General features: G+C 46.5%; 1 protein-coding gene across 1 annotated transcript in view; it reads left to right on the plus strand.

Annotated features, from left to right (window-relative positions):
- PM20D1 (peptidase M20 domain containing 1) overlaps positions 1-22,782 on the plus strand; it is a 39,467-nt gene that overhangs the window by 1,639 nt on the left and 15,046 nt on the right. Inside the window, exons 2-8 of the mRNA XM_038749604.1 lie at positions 9,736-9,822; positions 13,405-13,637; positions 14,310-14,396; positions 18,470-18,603; positions 19,964-20,083; positions 21,194-21,269; positions 22,097-22,158. Coding sequence (XP_038605532.1) covers positions 9,736-9,822; positions 13,405-13,637; positions 14,310-14,396; positions 18,470-18,603; positions 19,964-20,083; positions 21,194-21,269; positions 22,097-22,158 — 799 coding nt within the window. The remainder of the gene's footprint in view (positions 1-9,735; positions 9,823-13,404; positions 13,638-14,309; positions 14,397-18,469; positions 18,604-19,963; positions 20,084-21,193; positions 21,270-22,096; positions 22,159-22,782) is intronic.

Here is a 22,782-nt window from a genome sequence, read left to right on the forward strand (position 1 = left end):
AGTCTTAATCCCCATTTTACAGATGAGGGAACTGAGGCACAGAGAAATTAAGTGATTTGCCCAAAGTCACACAGCTGACAAGTGTGTGACAAGAGGAAGTGTGTCTCTTCCTCCCTTCAAAGCCCTCCTCATCCCCCCCCGCCCTACCTCCTTCCCCTCCCCACAGCACCTGTATATATGTTTGTACAGATTTATTACTCTATGTATTTTACTTGTACATATTTATTCTATTTATTTTATTTTGTTAATATGTTTTGTTTTGTTGTCTGTCTCCCGCTTCTAGACTGTGAGCCCGCTGTTGGGTAGGGACCGTCTCTATATATTGCCAACTTGTACTTCCCAAGCGCTGTATATATGTTTGTACATATTTATTACTCTATTTTACTTGTACATATCTATTCTATTTATTTTATTTTGTTAATATGTTTGGTTTTGTTGTCTGTCTCCCCCTTCTAGACTGGGAGCCCGCTGTTGGATAGGGACCGTCTCTATATGTTGCCAGCTTGGACTTCCCAAGCGCTTACTACAGTGCTCTGCACACAGTAAGCGCTCAATAAATATGATTGACTGATTGATTAGTACAGTGCTGTGCACACAGTAAGCGCTCAATCAATACGATTGAATGAATGAGTGAATGAAAGTGGCGGAGGTGGGATTTGAACCCATGCCAAGGCACGTGCTCTTTCCACTGAGCCGTGCTGCTTCTCTAAACACTGGGGGAGAGACAGTGTTTCTGTGTCTCCCGCTGCTTCTCTAAACACGGGGGGAGATACAAGGGGATCAGGTTGTCCCACGTGGAGCTCACAGTCTTCATCCCCATTTTCCAGATGAGGCCACTGAGGCCCAGAGAAGAAGAATAATAGTAATGCAGCATGGCTCAGTGGAAATAATAATAATAACAATGGCATTTATTAAGCGCTTACTATGTGCAAAGCACTGTTCAAAGCGCTGGGGAGCTTACAAGGTGATCAGGTTGTCCTATGGGGGGCTCACAGTCTTAATCCCCATTTTACAGATGAAGTAACTGAGGCCCAGAGAAGTTAAGTGACTTGCCCGGTCACACGGCTGACAATTGGCAGAGCCAGGATTTGAGCCCATGACCTCTGACTCCAAAGCCCATGCTCTTTTCCACTGAGCCACGCTGCTTCTCTACCATGGAAAGACCATGGGAGATCAATCAATCAATCAGTCGTATTTATTGAGCGCTTACTGTGTGCAGAGCACTGTACTAAGCGCTTGAGAAGTACAAGCCAGCAACATATAGAGACAGTCCCTACCCAACAGGGGGCTCACGGTCTAGAAGGGGGAGACAGAGAACAAAACCAAACATACTAACAAAATAAAATAAATAGATATGCACAAGTAAAATAAATAAATAAATAAATAGAGTAATGCCCTTCCACCACACCCCAAATCACCCCCAAAGCCCCTTCCCATTACCAAACATCCCACCTCTTTGCAGCCCTCCTCCAGTCCCCTGCCACCTTACTTCCCTAATTTCTGTCCCCAAATGGGTACCTGGACTATCCTTTGGACCAGTCCCTGCCTCTTTCTGGATTAGTTCAATCATAATTACTGAGCACTTACTATGTGCAGAGCACCTTACTAAGTGCTTGGGAGAGTACAATATGTCAACTTGTACTTCCCAAGTGCTTAGTACAGTTCTCTGCACACAATAAGTGCTTAATAATCAATCAATCATATTTATTGAGCGCTTACTTTGTGCAGAGCACTGTACTAAGCGCTTGGGAAGTACAAGTTGGCAACATATAGAGACAGTCCCTACCCAACAGAGGGCTCACAGTCTAAAAGGGGGAGATAGAGAACAAAACCAAACATACTAACAAACTAAAATAAATAGAATAGATAATGTACAAGTAAAATAAATAAATAAATAGAGTAATAAATATGTACAAACATATATACATATATACAGGTGCTGTGGGGAAGGGAAGGAGGTAAGATGAGCGGGATGGAGAGGGGGATGAGGGGGAGAGGAAGGAAGGGGCTCAGTCTGGGAAGGCCTCCTGGAGGAGGTGAGCTCTCAGTAGGGCCTTGAAGGAAGGAAGAGAGCTAGCTTGGCGGATGGGCAGAGGGAAGGCATTCCAGGCCCGGGGGAAAACCTAATAAATACGATTGAATGAACAGTAACCAGACACATTCCCCACCCACACTGGGTTCCCCTCTGAGCAGCGAGGAGGAGGACCCCCATTCCTTACCTTACTGGGATCACGGAAGTGTCCCTGAGGCCCCATTTCAGTCAATGAAGCAATCAATCGTATTTATTGAGCACTTGCTCAATACTGTACTAAGCTCTTGGGAGAGTACAATATAACGGAGTTCCCTAAGTGATTTGAATTTGACCAAAAAGTGGGCCTGCGGTGAAAGGGTTTACCGAAGAGAGGGTTATGGCTGGATGGAACAATAACAATTATTGTTATTATTATCAATAAGTGCCGTCGAGTCGTTTCCGATTCATAGCAACTCCATAGATATACTTTCTGCAGAATGTCCTGTCCTCTGCCATAATCCTATATATATGTATATATGTTTGTACATATTTATTACTCTATTTGTACATATCTATTCTATTTATTTTATTTTGTTAGTATGTTTAGTTTTGTTCTCTGTCTCCCCCCTTTTAGACTGTGAGCCCACTGTTGGGTAGGGACTGTCTCTATATGTTGCCAATTTGTACTTCCCAAGCGCTTAGTACAGTGCCCTGCACACAGTAAGCGCTCAATAAATACGATTGATGATGATGATGATGATGATAATCCACAACCTTTCTAACAGCGCTTCCGTTATCGTTATTACTCTCTATCCGTCTAGCTGTTGGTCTGCCTCTTCCATTGTTTTCCTGGACTTTTCCTAGCATTAGTGTGTTCTCCAGAGAATTAGTCATCATCATCATCATCAATCGTATTTATTGAGTGCTTACTATGTGCAGAGCACTGTACTAAGCGCTTGGGAATTACAAATTGGCAACATATAGAGACAGTCCCTACCCAACAGTGGGCTCACAGTCTAAAAGACTGTCCTCCTGGTTATGTGTCCGAAATATGCTAATCTAAGTTGAGTCATTTGGCTTTATTATTATTATAGTGTTTGTTGAGTGCTTACCATGTGCCCACACTGTACTAAGCACTAGGGTAGATACAGTTTAATCAAATCAGACACAGTCTGTATCCCGTAATAATAATAATGATGGTATTTGCTGTGTGGATACAAGCAAATTGAGTTGGATGCAGTCCCTGTCCCATGTGGGACGCACGGGCTCAATCCCCATTTTAAGGATGAGGTAACGGAGGCACGGAGAAGTGAAATGGTTTGCCCAAGTTCACACTGCAGAGAAGTGGCGAAGCTGGAATTAGAGCCCTGACCTTTCACCATGCCATGTGGCTTCTCACAGGACACAGTTGTTGCGGGCTTCGGCATTATTTCAAGAATGTATGCTACATCACGGCTCACGTTACCGCTTTTAAGGAAACTGCAACTGGATATTTCCATTGTGTTTAAAGTAAGCACCGTGACCTATTGGACTGGAAATCAAGAGACTTATCCTCTAAGCGAAGCTCTGCCACTTGCCTGCTGTGTGACCATGGGCAAGTCACTTAACTTCTACGGACCTGCATTTTCTCATCTGTAAAATGGGGATTTAATACCTGTTTTCCCTTCCCCTTAATAATAATAATAGTGGCATTTGTTAAGCGCTTACTATGTGCAAAGGACTGTTCTAAGCGCTGGGGAGGTTACACTGTGATCAGATTGTCCCATGGGGGGGCTCACAGTCTTAATCCCCATTTTACAGATGAGGTAACTGAAGCCCAGAGAAGTGAAGTGACTTGCCCAAAGTCACACAGCTGACAACTGAGGCCCAGAGAAGTTAAGTGACTTGCCCAAAGTCACACAGCTGACAACTGGTGGAGCTGGGGTTTGAACTCACGACCTCTGACTCCAAAGCCCGTGCTCTTTCCATTGAGCCATGCGTACGGGTCAGAGACTGTCCAATCTGCTTACATGGCATCTGTTTAGTACAGTTGTTCAGCCTGTTGTAAGTGTTTAACAAATACAATTATTATTTTATTCATTTATTCAATTGTATTTATTGAGCACTTACTGTGTGCAGAGCACTGGAAAGTACAAATTGGCAACACATAGAGATGGTCACTACCCAACAGTGGGCTCACAGTCTAGAAGGGGGAGACAGGCAACAAAACAAGTCGACAGGTGTCAATATCTTCAGAATATGTTGCCAACTTGTACTTCCCAAGTGCTTAGTACAGTGCTCTGCACACAGTAAGCGCTTAATAAATACGATTGAATGAATGAATCAGAATAGATAAATAGAATTTTATTGTTATTTGGGAGACACCCAATCGTTCAGCCAAGTGTGTGTTTCTAGCTTTTTGCGAAGGGCTCTGTAGTAGACCCTTAGGGCCACAGGAACAAAGTCCCTGCCTGCGAGAAGCATAATCTGCACAAAGTAAGCGCTCAATAAATACTGTTGATTGATGGATAGATACAATCTCTGATAGGGGAGAACAGACAGGCAGTTTGTCCAAATAGGCACCAATAAGGACAAGAGTGAATTGGGGCATGCTGGGTTGGACGGTGAGTGGAGTTATTAAGTTAAATCTTTTCTAGGGACGATGGACCTTGAGCCGAAATATCCGGGAGTGGGGTGGAGGAGTAAGGGGCTGCTTCATGCATAGGAAACTGAGCAAAGGTTGGTTTAGTTGAAGGAGGTTTGAGAGTGAAAATCGTGAGAGCAAAGGGCCAGGAAAAATAGAGGGATAAAATGTCCAGTGGCCTCCGTTTACCACCGCCCTGGGTTTGGGGAGAGCATTCAGCAAGAGAAGGTGAAGCAAGAGATTCATTCGTTCATTCAGTCATATTTATTGAGCGCTTACTGTATGCAGAGGACTGTACTAAGCGCTTGGAAAGTACAAGTCGGCAACATATAGAGAAGGTCCCTACCCAACAACAGTGTATAAGAGATTATGCCTTTAGGGACCAAATGCCTTAGGATCCCTTGTAATTCCTCCCCATTTTTTTCTGTATTCAAAGGGCTTCTCCCCCAAACCCTACCCTTCCCAAACAGATCAGACAGCCAGTGGTTTTAGGGCTTGTTTTGTTTGTTTTTATGGTACTTGTTAAGTGCTTATTATGTGCCAGGCACTGTACTAAGTGCAGGGGTAGATATAAGATCATCTGGCTAGACAAAGTCCCTGTCCCACATGGGACTCAAAGACTAAGAGAGAGGATGTTTTAATCCCCATTTTACCAATGAGGTAACTGAGGCACAGAGAAGTCAGGTGACTGACCCAAGGTCAGACAGCAGATAAGTGGAGAAGCAGGGATTAGAACCCAGGTGCTGGCTCTTTCCACAGAGGCCATGCTGGCTTCTCATCATGCCCCGCCTCCACTCCCCTTGGGGGATGGAGAAAGCATTCTCCGGGGGACAGACTTCCTTCTAGACTGTAAGCAAGGTGTGGGCAGGGATTGTCTCTCTTTATAATAATAATAATGGCATTTATTAAGCGCTTACTATGTGCAAAGCACTGTTCTAAGCGCTGGGGAGGTTACAAGGGGATCAGGTTGTCCCACGGGGGGCTCCCAGTCTTAATCCCCATTTTACAGATGAGGTAACTGAGGCCCAGAGAAGTTAAGTGACTTGCCCAAGGTCACACAGCAGACATGTGGCGGAGCCGGAATTCGAACCCCTGACTTCTGACTCCAAAGCCCGGGCTCTTTCCACTTAGCCATGCTGAATTGTACTTTCCAAGTGCTTAGTACAGTGCTCTGCACACAGTAAGCGCTCAATAAATACAATTGATTGAATGAATGAATTACAGCAGGGACTTGCCCAGGCTTTGGGCCAGGCTTCCGTAGCACTTTGCTGAGCTCTGCTTTCTCAGCTCAGACTTCAGTGGAGGATTAAGGGAAAGTGCCCACACAAACATATTCTTTTTTTTTTTTCAATACTTGTTAAGCTCTTCCTATGTGCCAGGCACTGTTCTAAGTACTTGGGTCGATCAATCAATCAATTGCATTTACTGAGCACTTACTATGTGTAAAGCACCCTTATTAAGTGCTTGGGAAAGTACAACATAATATATACCCACACAAACATATCTGTCTCCCTCTCTAGACTGTGAGCTCACTGTGGGCAGAAATGTATCTGTTGTTATTTGGTACTCTCCCAAGTGCCTGATGCAGGGCTTTTCACACCGTAAGCACCTAATAAATATGAAGGAATTCACTAATTAATTAATTTTCCATTCCGGTAGGTGGGAAAAGGCCAAGACCACCATCAGCAATACTATTTACTTTTGTTTCCTGAGTGCAGCACACTTGTATTAGACGCTTAGGGAATCTCCGAAAGAATTGTCGCAATCCCTGCCCTCAAGGGGTTCTCTCTAACTTTGGCTCCCCCTTTCCACTTGCAGAGACCCTCACCCCATCCTGAGCCTGCTGTTGGGTAGGGACCGTCTCTATATGTTGCCAACTTGTACTTCCCAAGCGCTTAGTACAGTGCTCTGCACACAGTAAGCACTCAATAAATAAGATTGAATGAATGAATGAATTTATTACTCTATTTTACTTGTACATATTCTATCTATTTTATTCTGTTAATGTTTTGTTTTGTTGTCTGTCTCCCCCTTCTAGACTGTGAGCCCACTGTTGGGTAGGGACCGTCTCTATGTGTTGCCAACTTGTACTTCCCAAGCGCTTAGTACAGTGCACTGCACACAGTAAGCACTCAATAAATACGATTGAATGAATGAATGAATATTCTTTTTTTTTTCAGTACTTGTTAAGCTCTTCCTATGTGCCAGGCACTGTTCTAAGTACTTGGGTAGATCAATCAATCAATTGCATTTACTGAGCACTTACTATGTGCAAAGAGCTCTTCCTATTTGCCAGGCACTGTTCTAAGTACTTGGGTAGATCAATCAATCAATTGCATTTACTGAGCACTTACTATGTGCAAAGCACCCTTATTAAGTGCGTGGGAGAGTACAACATAATATATACAAGCTAATCAAGTAAGATACAGTCCATGTCCCACAATCATTCAATTATATTTATTGAGCGCTTACTGTGTGCAGAGCACTGTACTAAGCGCTTGGGAAGTACAAGTTGGCAACATATAGAGACGGTCCCTACCCAACAACGGGCTCATGGGGCTCACAGTCTTAATCCCTGTTTTACGGATGAAGTAGCTGAGGCACAGAGAAGTTAAGTGACTTGGCCTAGGTTGCACAGCCAAAAAGTGGTTAGAGCTGGGATTAGAACCCAGGTCCTTCTGACTCTCTAACCCTTGCTCTCTCCACTAGGCAGTACTGCTTCTTTATTCAAACCTGGCATCTTGCATGTGTTAAAATCCAGGAACCGGGCCGGTCTGAGCTGTTACGTGTGTGCCAAGCACTCTGCTAAACTCTTTGGAGAGTACAACATCAATCAATCAATCAATCGTATTTATTGAGCGCTTACTGTGTGCAGAGCACTGTACTAAGAGCTTGGGAAGTAAAAGTTGGCAACATAACATAGCAATAAACAGACACATTCCCTGCCCACAACGAGCTTACAGCTTGGAAGTTCATTCAGTCGTATTTATTGAGCGCTGACTGTGTGCAGAGCACTGTACTAAGCGCTTGGGAAGTACAAGTTGGCATCATATAGAGACAGTCCCTACCCAACAGCAGGCTCACAGTCTAGAAAGGCTCCAACACTTTAGTACAGTTCCTGTCACATAGTAAGTGCTTAACAAATACCATCATTATTATTATTACAACCACCACCCAGGCTGGAGTCTACTGACTCCCTTCCTCCTCCTGCCTGAAAATGGGATTTGCCATTTGGTGTCCAGCCGCCACCATTCTGTCACCATTTTCAATCCATCAGTGGTATTTATGAGCTCTTATTGTGTTCAGACCCCTCTCGGGGTCGCGCCTGGAGAGTTTCCAGTGCTCTACCAGTCTCGGCTTTGGAAGGGAGAGTCAAGCAGAGGCCTATCCGTTGCATTCCTAGCTTGGCCAGTGAGAGGAAGGAAATCTGCTACAAGTCAAAACTCACCCCCACTGGGTTTCAGCGTGGGAGAGATTCGAAGGTGGAGACTTGAGTTTACTGTGCGGAAGGCGGCAATGGTAAACCACTTCCATATTTTTACCAAGAAAACCCTATGGATACACTTCCAAAAAGATTGCAGATGGAGAGCGGAGTGTTCTGGGAGAGATGTGTCCATGGTGTCGCTATGAGTTGGAAACGAATCGACGGCGAAGACAAGACTATTATGTTCAGAGCAATCAATCAATCAATTAATCGTATTTATTGAGGGCTTACTGTATGCAGAGCACTGTACTAAGCACTTGGGAAGTACAAGTTGGCAACATATGGAGACGGTCCCTACCCAACAGTGGGCTCACAGTCTAAAAGGGGGAGACCGAGAACAAAACCAAACGTACTAACAAAATAAAATAAATAGAATAGATATGTACAAGTAAAATAAATAAATAGAGTAATCAATATGTACAAACATATATACATATATACAGGTGCTGTGGGGAAGGGAAGGAGGTAAAATGGGGGGGATGGAGAGGGTCAGCACTGTACTAAGCACTTGGGAGAGTACATTACAGCAGAATTAGCAGACATGTTCTGTGCCCATAACGAGTATCAGAGGTTTCTGATGCCTATGGTGTGCAGGGCATGTACTGAACCTCCCCTAGACAGAGTCAGTGCCTTCGAGGGGTTTGCGACCTGATTCCTTGGTTAAATAGGTTCTGCTGTTGGCTTTCTGATCTGATAGAGGCACAGCCACTTTCTGCTGTTGTTCTAGTCTACCCTCGTGTGCACAAGCTTTGTAAATAATTTTGTCCATCTCCCTCTTTAGACTGTGAACATCCTGAGGTCAGGTAATGGATATCTTGCTTCTAGTGTACTCTCCCAAGTGCTTAGTGCAGTGCTTACTTAGTGCCCTAAGTATGTGCTCAAAAAACAGCACTGTTTGAAACATAGATAGCACTACAGATGCCACTTAATAATAAATAATAATAATAATAATAATAACGGTGGCATTTATTAAGCCCTTACTATATGCAAAGCACTGTTCTAAGCACTGGGGAGGCTACAAGGTGATCAAGTTGTCCCACATGGGACTCACAGTCTTAATCCCCATTTTTACAGATGAGGTAACTGAGGCCCAGAGAAGTTGTGACTTGCCCAAAGTCACACAGCTGACAATTGGCGGAGCCGGGATTTGAACCCATGACCTCTGACTCCAAAACCTGCTCTTTCCACTGAGCCACGCTGCTTCTTTATTTCTCGCTTTATTTGCGAGAAATAAATACGATTGATTCTCTTGTGTACATATCTTTACATTCTGTTTTTTCCCCCTACCTGTAATTTATTTTAACATCTGCTTCACCCACTAGATTTTTAAGCTCCTTGAGGGCAGAGATTGTGTCTCCTGACATCGCTGTACTCGCCCAAGTACAGTGTTCTGCACACTGTAAATCCTTAATAAATACCGCAGATTGAAATAGGTTTGAGTTCTGGTACATCTGGTGTGGGGGGATAAAGATGAGTTGAATATCAAGGATGTCATTGAGGAATCTTCCTGCTTGGATCCTCAGTCGAGACAATTGGTGTGTCTCAACTGCTTCAGGGCGTGTGCAGTCCTTCACCTGGGATTCTACTCTCTAACCTCTCCTCATCTGTCTTTGACAGAGGCGCTTCGGATCCCTACCGTGTCCTTCAGCCCCGATCAGCTGAACACTACGGCCCTGAAGGAGTTCAACCAATTCATCCGGAAAGGTAATGGCCACGCAGGCTCACAAGAGCTCTGAGTTGGGTAGAGGGAGCTGGAATGGGTGGGGGAATAATAATAATAATAATAATAATGGCATTTATTAAGCGCTTACTATGTGCAAAACACTGTTCTAAGCGCTGGGGAGGTTACAAGGTGATCAGGTTGTCCCATGGGGGGGGCTCACAGTCTTAACCCCCAGTTTTACAGATGGGGTAACTGAGGCCCAGAGAAGTGAAGTGACTTGCCCAAAGTCACACAGCTGGCAATTGGCAGAGCCGGGATTTGAACCCATGAGCTCTGACTCCAAAGCCGGGGCTCTTTCCACTGAGCCACGCTGTTCTGTTAAAAAAAAAAAAAAGGTTTCAGAGGGTCAAGTCAGAGGAGTTTGACTTCAGAGCACACTGCAGCCTGGGCCTGGAAGTCAGAAGGACATGAGTTCGAATCCCGGCTCTGGCATTTGTCTGCTGTGGGACCTTGGGCAAGTCAGTTAACTTCTCTGGGCCTCAGTTACCTCATCTGTAAAATGGGGATTAAGACTGTGAGCCCCATGTGGAGCAGGGACTGCGTCCAACCCGATTTGCTGGTATCCACCCCAGCCTTGGTTCAGTGCCTGACACATAGTAAAAGATTAACAAATACCACAATTATTATTATTGTTATTATTATTATTATTATTATTCATCAATCGTATTGAGCGCTTACTGTGTGCAGAGCACTGTACTAAGCACTTGGGAAGTACAAGTTGGCAACATATAAGACAGTCCCTACCCAGCAGTGGGCTCACAGTCTAAAAGGGGGAGACAGAGAACAAAACCAAACATACTAACAAAATAAAATAAATAGCACTGTTCTCAGCCCTGGGGGAGATACAAGGTGAACAGGTTGCCCCACGTGTGGGTCACAGTCTTCATCCCCATTTTCCAGATGAGGGAACTGGGGCCCAGAGAAGCGAAGCGACTCGCCCCAAGTCACCAAGCTGACAAGTGGCGGAGGTGGGACTCGAACCCACAACCTCTGACTCCCAAGCCCGGGCTCTTCCCATTGAGCCACGCTGCTTACCGAATACCACTGCGGGGGGAAAAACGGACAAATCACAATAATAATAATAATAACAATGGCATTTGTTAAGCGCTTACTGTGTGCAATGATGATGATTATTAGGATGATGATGATTATTAGGAATTCCTTTTTCATTCTGGGCATATCAGGCTTGGGAGAAAAAGTCCAGGATGGAGTGTGGAGAATAAACTGAACCTCGAGAGCCTGGCTTCTTGCCTTTGTATCTGAAGACCTCCTCCAGGAGGCCTTCCCAGACTGAGCCCCTTCCTTCCTCTCCCCCTCGCCCCCCTCTCCATCCCCCCATCTTACCTCCTTCCCTTCCCCACAGCACCTGTGTATATGTATATATGGTTGTACATATTTATTACTCTATTTATTTATTTATTTTGCTTGTACATTTCTATCCTATTTATTTTATTTTGTTGGTATGTTTGGTTCTGTTCTCTGTCTCCCCCTTTTAGACTGTGAGCCCACTGTTGGGTAGGGACTGTCTCTATGTGTTGCCAATTTGTACTTCCCAAGCGCTTAGTACAGTGCTCTGCACATAGTATGCGCTCAATAAATACGATTGATTGATTGATTGATTGAAGAGACCGTGCAGCCTAGTGGAAAGAGCGTGCGAATCGGGGTCAGGAATCCTGGTTCTAATTCTGGTCCTGTCACTTGCCTCCTGTGTGAACTTGGGAAAATCACTGCACCTCCCTTGGTCTAAGTGAGGATAAAACCCCTATTCCCCACCCCTCTTAGACTGTGAACCCCATATAGATTGTGTCCAAACTTTTTTTAATGGTATTTGTTAATTGCTTAGTAGGTGCCAGGCACTGCACTAAGCGCTGATTATCCTGTGGCTACCCCAGTGCTTAGTAAGTACGTAAGAAATGCCATTAGAAGGAGTTCAAACAGCAGGGTTGGAAGGACACTGCAAGTTGGTAGATGATCTGCCAAGATCTATTTTCACATTTTCTCATTTGAAAGAGACAGACCTCAAATGGTTTTGTAATCCATCCTCTCGCCTCTGGGCAGGTGAATGCTTCAACCATCCAGAACACATGGCCTATCTATTTTTTTATTGTTAAAAAAAAATAGTTCAACAATTTCCTCAGATGTCTACTCCCATTTCTAAGTCCCCTGAGAACCAGGACGTTCATCTTCACAACTGAATTCTCTGACTCTCAGAGCTCACTCCTGCTGCAATTTAAATTTATTTCCTTTGGGATTATAACTGTCAGGATCCTCCCCAATAAAAAAAAAAAGAACCTTTCATATATCTTGAAGATAGTTAGAAAGTCCCTTCTCTGTCTTCTCATTTCCAGGCTAAACACCATCAATTCCACCTCCAATTCTTTTAGCCTTTTCTTTTTGTTTCTGCCTCGCGTTTTCAGGTGTTTTCCTAACTTTCCTTCTCAACACTTCAGTCCTATCCCAACTGGATTACTGCATCAGCCTCCTTTCTGACCTCCCAACCTCCTGTCTCTCCCCACTTCAGTCCATACTTTAATCTGTCGCCTAGATTATCTTTCTACAGAAGGGTTCTGGCCATGTCGCCCTCCTCCTCAAAAATTTCCAGTGGTTGCCCATCAATGTCCATATCAGACAAAAACTCCTCACTTTTGGCGTCAAAGCTCTCCATCACCTTGTCCCCTCTTACCTCACCTCCCTTCTCTCCGTCTACATCCAAGCCCACACACTCCGCCCCTCTGGTGCTAACCTTCTCACTGTGCCTCGATCTCTCCTGTCCCACTGTTGACCCCGGCCCACGTCCTACCTCTGTCCAAGAATGCCCTCCCTCCTAAAATCCGCCAAGCAATCCCACTTCAAAGCCCTACTGAAGGCTTACCTCCTCCAAGAGGCCTTCCGAGACTAAGCCCCCCTTTTCCTCAGCTCCCCCTCCCCGTCGCCCCGACTCACTCCCTTTGCTCTACCCCCCTCCCCCACAGCACTTGTGTATCTATGTACATATCTATCATTCCATTTATTTATATTAATGCCTGTTTACTTGTTTTGATATGTATATATCCGTAATTCTACTTATTCATATTGATGCCTGCTTGCTTGTTTTGATATCTGTCTCCCCTGCCAGTGTGGGCAGGGATTGTCTCTCTTTATGCTGAATTGTACTTTCCAAGCACTTAGTACAGTGCTCTGCTCACAGTAAACGCTCAATAAATACAACTGAATGAATGAATGAACACTTCCTCTCCCCTTATGTCCCTTCCTCCTTCGCCTTCCATATCTTCTGCCTAAGGGCCCACTGGACAGTTGAGTTACTCTAGCACTGCAGGGAATTGGATCCTATTTCCGTGGAAGTCCCTGCCCTCAGATGGGGCAGGGATGGGAGGGATTACCATAAGTGCCTCCAGAGCAGAGATCGTGTATACCATCTCTTCTGTACTCTCCCAAGAGCTCAGTACAGTGCTCCACACCCAGTAAGCACTCCTGAAATACCGTCGATTGTGTGAAACGAACCCAATGCATCAATGCATCAGTGTCTCCCTTTCTCTCTTTCCCTGTCGCCCATCACACCCCAGCCTTTCCCACCGTGTTCTCCACCAGCTTCATCCAGTACGAGCTAGTCGGGGAATACAGCCACCTGTTCACCATCCAGGGGTCAGACCCCCGGCTGCAGCCCTACATGCTCCTCGCGCACGTGGACGTGGTGCCGGCCTCCGATGAGGGGTGGGAAGTGCCGCCCTTCTCCGGCCTGGAGCGCGATGGCTTCATCCACGGGCGAGGCGCCCTGGACAACAAGAACTCCGTTATGGTCTGTACAGTGTGGCTCCCGCAGCCCGGGAAGGGTGGGCTACCCCAGTGGGATTCGGCAACTGCCTGCTAAGCCCGCGTGAAGTAGGACCTGCTGAGATCCTCATAGCCCAGCCGTATTTATCAAATGCCTGCTGTGTGCAGGGCACTGGACTAAGCGCTTGGGAGAAGTGAGCGCTTACTGTGTGCAGAGCACTGTACTAAGTGCTTGGGAAGTACAAGTCAACAACACATAAAGACAGCCCCTACCCAACAACGGGCTCACAACAATACAATAGACATGTTCCCAGATGGGATTTCAGAATATCCCAGATATGCCAGATACTGCACTTAGATCTGTGACCTTTAGGCATTAGATATTCGCCCCACCCCCAACCCACAGCACTTATGTGCATATCTTGAATTTATATATTATAAATTATTTATTCATTTTATTGTCTGTCTTCCCCTTTAGACTGTAAGGTGGTTATGGGCAGGGAATGTGTCTGCTTGTTGTTACAATGTACTCTCCCAAGTGCCTAGTAGAGTATTCTGCACATAGCACTCTGTAAATACCATTGATCGATCGATTGTTTGATGCTCACCCGCCGTCTCTGCCCCATGACCTAAGATCGCTTCCTTTTGTTGGCCTCAGAGCAGCCAGCTGGAAGCCCCCTTTCCTTCTGTCCTTCAGGGAATCCTGCAAGCCCTGGAGCTCCTGCTGAAACGGAACTATGTCCCCCGCAGGTCTTTCTACGTCTCCCTTGGACATGATGAAGAGGTAAAGTCCCCCTGGCTCTGACTTTGCCCTGGGAATCCCACTGTTGGGTAGGGACTGTCTCTATATGTTGCCAATTTGTACTTCCCAAGCGCTTAGTACAGTGCTCTGCACATAGTAAGCGCTCAATAAATACGATTGATGATGATGATGAATCCTGGGGACATAGTGGGAGAGCCCCGATGGACTCCCAGCCTCACCCCTGCTCCGTGCCTTCTCAGCTCTATGGCTTTGGGATATTTCCCCTTCCAGAACCCTCATCCGGGAGTCACCTGGGAGAGGAGGCAAAGGTCGGCATGGCTTAGGGGATAGAGCACGGGCTTGGGGGTCAGAAGGACCTGGGTTCTAATCCCGACCCTGCCACAGGTCTTCTGTGTGACCTTGGGCAAGTTACTTCACTTCTCTGGGCTTCAGTTCCCTCATCTGTAAAAAGGGGATTTTTTTTTGGTATTCGCTAAGTGCTTACTATGTGGGAAGCACTGTTCTAAGCACTGGGGGGGATACAGGGTGATCAGGTTGTCCCACGTGGGGCTCACAGTCTTAATCCCCATTGTACAGATGAGGTAACTGAGGCACAGAGAAGCTAAGTGACTTGCCCAAAGTTCATTCATTCATTCAATTCAATCGTATTTATTGAGCGCATACTGTGTGCAGAGCACTGTACTAAGCGCTTGGGAAGTACAAGTTGGCAGCATATACTTGTCACAGTCACACAGCTGACAAGTGGCGGAGTCAGGATTAGAACCCACGACCTCTGACTCCCAAGCCTGGGCTCTTTCCACTGAGCCATGCTGGGATTAAGAGTGTGAGCCCCATGTGGGACCAGGACTGGGTCCAACCTGTTTAACTTGTATCTACCCCGTTCATTCATTCAATCGTATTTATTGAGCGCTTACTGTGTGCAGAGTGCTGTACTAAGCGCTTGGGAAGTACAAGTCGACAACATATAAAGACAGTCCCTACCCAACAACGGGCTCACAGTCTAGAAGGGGGAGACAGACAACAAAACAAAACATGTAGACAGGTGTCAAAATCATCGGAAGAAATAGAAGTAAAGCTATATGCATATCATTAACAAAATAAATAAAATGGTAAATATGCACAAATAAAATAGAGTACAAGTAAAATAAATAGAATAAATAAATAAATAAATAGAATAAATAAATAAGTAAAATAAATAGAATACAAGTAAAATAAGAGTAATAAATCAGTACAGCACTCGGAACAGTGCTTGGTATATAATAAGTGCTTAACAAACATTATTATCATCATTAATGATGATTATTATTATCATATTATTATTATTACTGAGAAGCAGCATGGCTTAGTGGAAAGCGCCTGGGCTTGGAAGTTAGAGGTCGTGGGTTCTAATCCCGACTCTGCCACTTGTCAGCTGTGTGACTTTGGGCAAGTCATTTAACTTCTCCGTGCCTCAGTTACCTCATCTGTAAAGTTGGAATCAAGACTGCGAGCTCCAGGTGGGACAACCTGATAACCTTGTATCTATCCCAGCGCTTAGAACAGTGCTTGGCACATAGTAAGCGCTTAACAAATGCCATCATTATTATTATTACTATTATTTTCGGAACCCCTAGGGAAATCAGGATTCCAAATGTGTCACTCCAGACACTTTCTCCCATCCCCCAGTTCCTTCTAGGAGGTCCATGGAGAAGCAAAATTAAAGACCAGCCGTCTGTACTCGTTGCCTGGTGCTAATTTTGGCTTCCCAAAGCCAAAGCTTCCCCGCCACCTCAAGCCGGCAGGTTCAGGGCAGCGGAAATTGGCGGTCGAGAACCCGAGACGGTCAGGGCCCGGGCAGCGCTGGATTTCCGAAAATGGCGGGGTGCGAGCCACTGACCAGCTGGGCACCGAGGAGAGATAGCTCGCTCTCTTCCTCCCTTCAAGGCCCTGCTGAGAGCTCACCTCCTCCAGGAGGCCTTCCCAGACTGAGCCCCTTCCTTCCTCTCCCCCTCGTCCCCCCTCCATCCCCCCATCTTACCTCCTTCCCTTCCCCACAGCACCTGTATATATGTATATATGGTTGTACATATTTATTACTCTATTTATTTATTTAACTTGTACATTTCTATCCTATTTATTTTATTTTGTTGGTATGTTTGGTTCTGTTCTCCGTCTCCCCCTTTTAGACTGTGAACCCACTGTTGGGTAGGGACTGTCTCTATGTGTTGCCAATTTGTACTTCCCAAGCGCTTAGTACAGTGCTCTGCACATAGTAAGCGCTCAATAAATACGATTGATTGATTGATTGATTCCCAGGGATGTGGTTCTTAGGAAAGCAAGCTTTCAAACCTCGGAGCCCGCCCTGGGAAATTACCGGCCCACCCGGCAGCAGCCCCAAGCAGTGGCATCTGAGCACCAAACCGATCGAGGACTGAGTCCAAGTCACTTTGATTCCGCTGGCCTCCTTTCCAATTCAGTGACCCCCTACCTGATTCCAGTTTGCCTGCCTAAGAACCATCGTCCACGTTTGGCCAAACTATAAGATGGAGCTTAATCGTGCTTCCTCCAAAGAGCCAATACTCCTTTAAACTTCAAAGTAATGGGACTTGGATTTGCTCCCTTTATTCACCCCTCCCTTGGCCCCAAAGCATTTATAATAACAATAATTCTGGTACTTGTTAAGTACTTTGTGCCGGGCACTGGGCGGATTCAAGGAAATCAGGTTGGGCGCCGTCCTTCTCCGACATGGGGCTCACAGTCTCAAGTCCCACTTTACAGATGAGGTAACTGAGGCCCAGAGAAGTGAAGGGACTTGTCAGAGTCACACATCAGACAAGTGGCGGAGCCGGGATTAGAATGTACATATCCAGAATTTGTTTATTTACATTAATGTCCGTCTCCCCCTCTAGAATATAAGCTCACTGTGGGCAGGGAACATGTCTACCAACTCTGTTATATTGTCATATTGTAATAATAATAATAATGGCATTTGTTAATCAATCAATCGTATTTATTGAGTTCTTACTGTGTGCAGAGCACTGTACTAAGCGCTTGGGAAGTACAAGTTGGCAACATATAGAGACAGTCCCTACCCAACAGTGGGCTCATAGTCTAAAAGGGGGAGGCAGAGAACAAAACCAAATATACTAACAAAATAAAATAAATAGAATAGATATGTACAAGTAAAATAAATAAATAAATAAATAGAATAATAAATATGTACAAGCACTGTTCTAAGCACTGGGGTAGATACACGGTAGCATCAGGTTGTCCCACGCAGGGCTCACAGTCTTAATCCCCATTTAGCCGATGAGGTAACTGAGGCACAGAGAAGTCAAGTGACTGGCCCAGAGTCACACAGCTGATCAGTGGCGGAGCCGGGATTAGAACCTATGACCTTTTACTCCCAAGCCCGTGCTCTTTCCACTAAGCCACGCTACTTTCCCAAGCACTTAGTACAGTAAGTGAGTGCTCAATAAATGTGATTAGAGAAACACCGTGTGTTAGAGAAGCAGCATGGCTCAGTGGAAAGAGCCCGGGCTTTGGAGTCAGAGGTCACAGGTTCAAATCCTGGCTCCGCCAATTGCCTGCTGTGTGACCTTGGGCAGGTCACTTAACTTCTCTGGGCCTCAGTTCCTTCACCTGTAAAATGGGGGTTAAGACTGTGAGCCCCCCGTGGGATAACCTGATCACCTTGTAACCTCCCAGCGCTTAGAACAGTGCTTTACACGTAGTAAGCGCTTAATAAATGCCATTATTATTGTGAGCCCCCCCGTGGGATAACCTGATCACCTTGTAACCTCCCCAGCGCTTGGAACAGTGCTTTGCACATAGTAAGCGCTTAATAAATGCCATCATTATTATTATTATGATTGATTGTTTGACAGTGGTAACTGTGTTAGTCCATGTGGACGTAGGTATGTTGTTTTCCTTCTCAGTTCTCTTCCTCCTCTCCAGGGAAGGTTTTTGTAGCCTTGCTGCCCTCTGGTCACCACTCCCACTGACCCCAAAGAGTGTCTGGGGATGGAGGGGAACCTGTGGGACGTGTCCCAGTTGCCAGCTGTCCCAGCGTCACCCACTGAGCCAGAGAAAACCTTTGTCCCTGGTCTTGACAGGTGTCTGGGGAGCGGGGAGCAGTCCAGATTTCCACCCTGCTGCAGTCCCGGGGAGTGACCCTGGCCTTCATCGTGGATGAAGGCGGCTTCATCCTGGATGGCTTCATCCCAAACCTGCAGGGGCCCATCGCACAGTGAGTGACACAGGCGCACGGTTTCCTGGTGGGCGGGGAAATTATAATAATAATAATAATTGCATTTATTAAGCGCTTAGTATGTGCAAAGCACTGTTCTAAGCACTGGGGAAGTTACAAGGTGATCAGGTTGTCCCACAGGGGCTCACAGTCTTAATCCCCATTTTACAGATGAGGTAACAGAGGCACAGAGAAGTTAAGTGACTTGCCCAAAGTCACACAGCTGACAGTTGGCGGAGCCGGAATTCGAACCCATGACCTCTGACTCCAAAGCCCAGGCTCTTTCCGCTGAGCCACGCTGCTTCTCTAATTAGATAGGGAAATGGGTGGCAGAGCAGGGAGGGTGGTCTGTAGCCTTGAGGCTAGTTCAGGGAGGAATGGGCACCCATTATAATTCTTGTGATATTTGTTAAGTGCTTACTATATACCAAGCACTGTACTAGGAGGTTCATTCCCTTGCTGACTTTGTTGTATGGCATTTGATAATAATAATAATAATGGCATTTATTAAGCGCTTACTATGTGCAAAGCACTGTTCTAAGCGCTGGGGAGGTTACAAGGTGATCAGGTTGTCCCTCGGGGGGCTCACAGTCTTAATCCCCATTTTACAGATGAGGTAACTGAGGCGCGGAATCAATCAATCAATCGTATTTATTGAGCGCTTACTGTGCACAGAGCACTGTACTAAGCGCTTGGGAAGTACAAGTTGGCAACATATAGAGACAGTCCCTACCCAACAGTGGGCTCACAGTCTAAAAGAGAAGTTAAGTGACTTGCCCAAAGTCACACAGCTGACAATTGGCAGAGCTGGGATTTGAACCCATGAGCTCTGACTCCAAAGCCCGGGCTTTTTCCACTGAGCCACGCTGTTAAGCGCTTCCTATGTGCCAGGCACTGTTCTAAGCGTTGGGGTAGATACAAGCTAATCAGGTTGGACACAGTTCCTGGCCCACATGGGGTTCCCTGTCTTAATCCCCATTTTGCATATGAGGTAACTGAGGTACAGAGAAGTGAAGTGACTTTTCCAAGGTCCCACAGCAAGCAAGTGGGAGAGCTGGGACTAGAATCCAGGTCGTTCTAACTTCCAGGCCCCTGCTCTATCCACTAGGCCTTGCTGCTTCTCACAGCGTGACGGGGACTTGTGGGGGCTTTTAAGCTCCTGCCAAAATCTCCCACCCAGCTTGAAATTCTGGGAGACTCCAAGGCAAAGCGGGTGGAGCCAGGAATCCTCCCTGGACTACTGGGATTTCTTCACCCCTGGTTCCCCCCACCCCATAGTCTCCCTCCACTGCGCTCCAGACCGTGGACAAGCCGTCGGAGGAGGGTGGCCTGTGCAGCTGGATTTCTCTTCCTGCTTTAGGATCTCTGTGTCAGAGAAGGGCGCGATGAACCTTGAACTCCGGGTAGATGCTCCCCCGGGCCATTCATCAGCACCGCCCAAAGAAACCAGCATCGGCATCCTTGCTGGCGCCGTGAGCCGGTGAGAGGAGTTCTCTCCAACGCCTGCCCCATTCGGGGCTCCTCCCCGGGGCATGGACGGCTTGGCCTGCAGCCCCGACTGAGCCTTGGACTGAGCCTTCTGCGAACATTGCTGATGTTCAGATTGGAAGCTCAATCTGAGACCCGAGGACCAGAGCCTTCACCTTTCTGCGTGACCATACATCCACCCTTGTCCCCCTCTGGGCCTCGGCTTTCAATTCACTTCAGTCATATTTACTAGGCACTTGGAAAGCACAGCTCAGAAACAGAGACAATCTCTACCCGACACAGGCTCACAGTCTCGAAGGGGGTAGACAGGCATCAGAACTAATAAACAGGCGTCAGTAGTATCAATATAAATGAATGGAATTAGAGAGATATACACATCATTAATAAAATAAATAAAATAATAAATATGTACATATACACAAGTGCTGTGAGGCAGGAAGGGGGGTAGAGCAGAGGGAAGGAGTCGGGGCGATGGGGAGGAGGAGCAGAGGGAATGGGGGGCTTAGTCTGGGAAGGCTTCCTGGAGGAGATGAGCTCTCAGTAGGGCTTTGAAGGGGGGGAAGTGTCCTAGTTTGGCAGATGTGAGGAGGGAGGGCATTCCAGGCCAGAGGTAGGATTTGGGGCAGGGGTCAGTGGCGGGACAGGTGAGAATGAGGCGCAGTGAGAAGGTTAGGACCAGAGGAGCAGAGTGTGCAGGCTGGACTGTAGAAGGAGAGAAGGGAGGTGAGGTAGGAGGGGGCAAGGGGATGGAGAGCTTTGAAGCCAATCGTGAAGAGTTTTTGCTTGTTATGAAGGTTGGTAGGCAACCACTGGAGATTTTTGAGGAGGGGGGTGACATGTCCAGAGCATTTCTGTAGGAAGATAATCCGGGCAGCAGAGTGAAATACAGACTGAAGCAGGGAGAGACAGGAGGTTGAGAGACCAGAAAGGACGCTGATGCAGTAATCCAGTCGGCTTCTCTGTCTGTAAGATAGGAAGACGCAACACAGCCTTCCTGGGATATCTGGAGAAGGGATGGATTTTTTTTGAGGATCTGAGGAAAAGGGGAGGAAGAAGTGGGGCTAGGGGAAGGGGTCATTTTATGGTCTTGTATGTTTTCCAGGCTGGAGCAGACTCCAATGCCCAACCTGTTTGGAAACTGCGTGGTGGAGAACATGTTTGAGCAACTGGCCTCCCAGGTGGGATTCATTCATTCAGTCCTATTTATTGAGGTCCTACTGTGTGCAGAGTACTGTACTAAGTGCTTGGGAAAATATGATACAACGTGGAGAACATGTTTGAGCAACTGGCCACCCAGGTGGGATTCATTCATTCAGTCCTATTTATTGAGCTCCTACTGTGTGCAGTAGGAGCACACAGTACTAAGTGCTTGGGAAAATATGATACAACACTAAACAGTGACATTCCCTGCCCACAGTGAGCTTAGTGGGATGTGGGGAAGCGTCGAGGGGTGGGGCGGGGGGGAGTGAGAGGAGACCTGTCCTGTGGGGATTCAGAGAGGTCTCCCCTGTCCCTAAATTCACCTACCTGGGATCTGTAGGTGCCAATATACTGAGAAGCAGCATATCCTAGTGGATAGAGCACAGACCTGAGAGTCAGGTGGACCTGGGTTCTGATCCCAGCTCCACCATCTGTCTGCTGTGTGACCTTGAGCAAGTCACTTCACTTCTCTGTGCCTGTTACCTCATCTGCAAAATGGGGGTTCAGACTGAGCCCCATGTTGGACATGGACTTTGTCTAACCTGATTGTCTGGTTTCTACCACTTAATACGGTGCCTGGTACACAGTAAGTGCTTAACAAATCCCATTAAAAAAAATTGTTGGTACCCAGAGGCTCAAAGCCATGTGCTGTGAACTTTTCCATTCCCTTCATCCCTACAACAATCCAGATTGGTTTAACCCCTTTCAGTGGGGTTCATTGATCAGTCCTCCCAGCTCTCTCCCTCCCATCCAGATCCTCCTCTGCCCCTGGGAATTCTGCTGACTTGGCTCTTTGTCTTCAAAGTTTGGCTTCCCTCTCAACATCATCATGGCCAACGTGTGGCTGTTCAGACCCATCCTGAGAAGGTAAAAGCCATCTCCTTCCTCTCTGTCCCCAGGTGGCTCCTCAAAGTCTCTGTGATAGCCTTTCCTTTGGAGCCAGCTTTTCCCAATCCAGAATCAAGAGGTTGAACCCATTATTAAAGCCTGTATATACTGAGTGCTTACTGTGTGCAAGGCACTGTACTAAGTGCTTGGGAGAGTACATTACAACAGAGGTGGTGGACACGTTCCCTGCCCACAATCAGTTTACACTCCAATTCACTATCACCCTTAACTACCACCCCACCTCCAATTTTCTGAACCCTTTTGATCCCCTCCAGCATTTTTTTCTCCCTTTCTCTGTCCCTTCACTGGTCCTGGGATACTTCAGTATCCACGTGGATGTTCCCGATTACCTTCCCTCTGCCCACTTCCTGTCACTCCTCAACTCCACCTACTTCCTGCTTCACCTCCCTTCACCAACTTGGACACAAACTTGATCTCATCATCTTTAGTCACTGTACAATCTCCGATCTCACCTACTCTGAAATTCCACCCTCCAAACACAACGTCCTTACCCTCCTTCTCTCCCATACCCCCACCCCCTCCAAACTGTCCTGTTTCCTGCCCAGAGACCTCCGATTTCTTGACCCCCTCCAATTTTCCAGT

The sequence above is a fragment of the Tachyglossus aculeatus genome, chromosome 7 (assembly GCF_015852505.1).
Source record: "Tachyglossus aculeatus isolate mTacAcu1 chromosome 7, mTacAcu1.pri, whole genome shotgun sequence".
Lineage (NCBI taxonomy): Eukaryota > Metazoa > Chordata > Mammalia > Monotremata > Tachyglossidae > Tachyglossus > Tachyglossus aculeatus.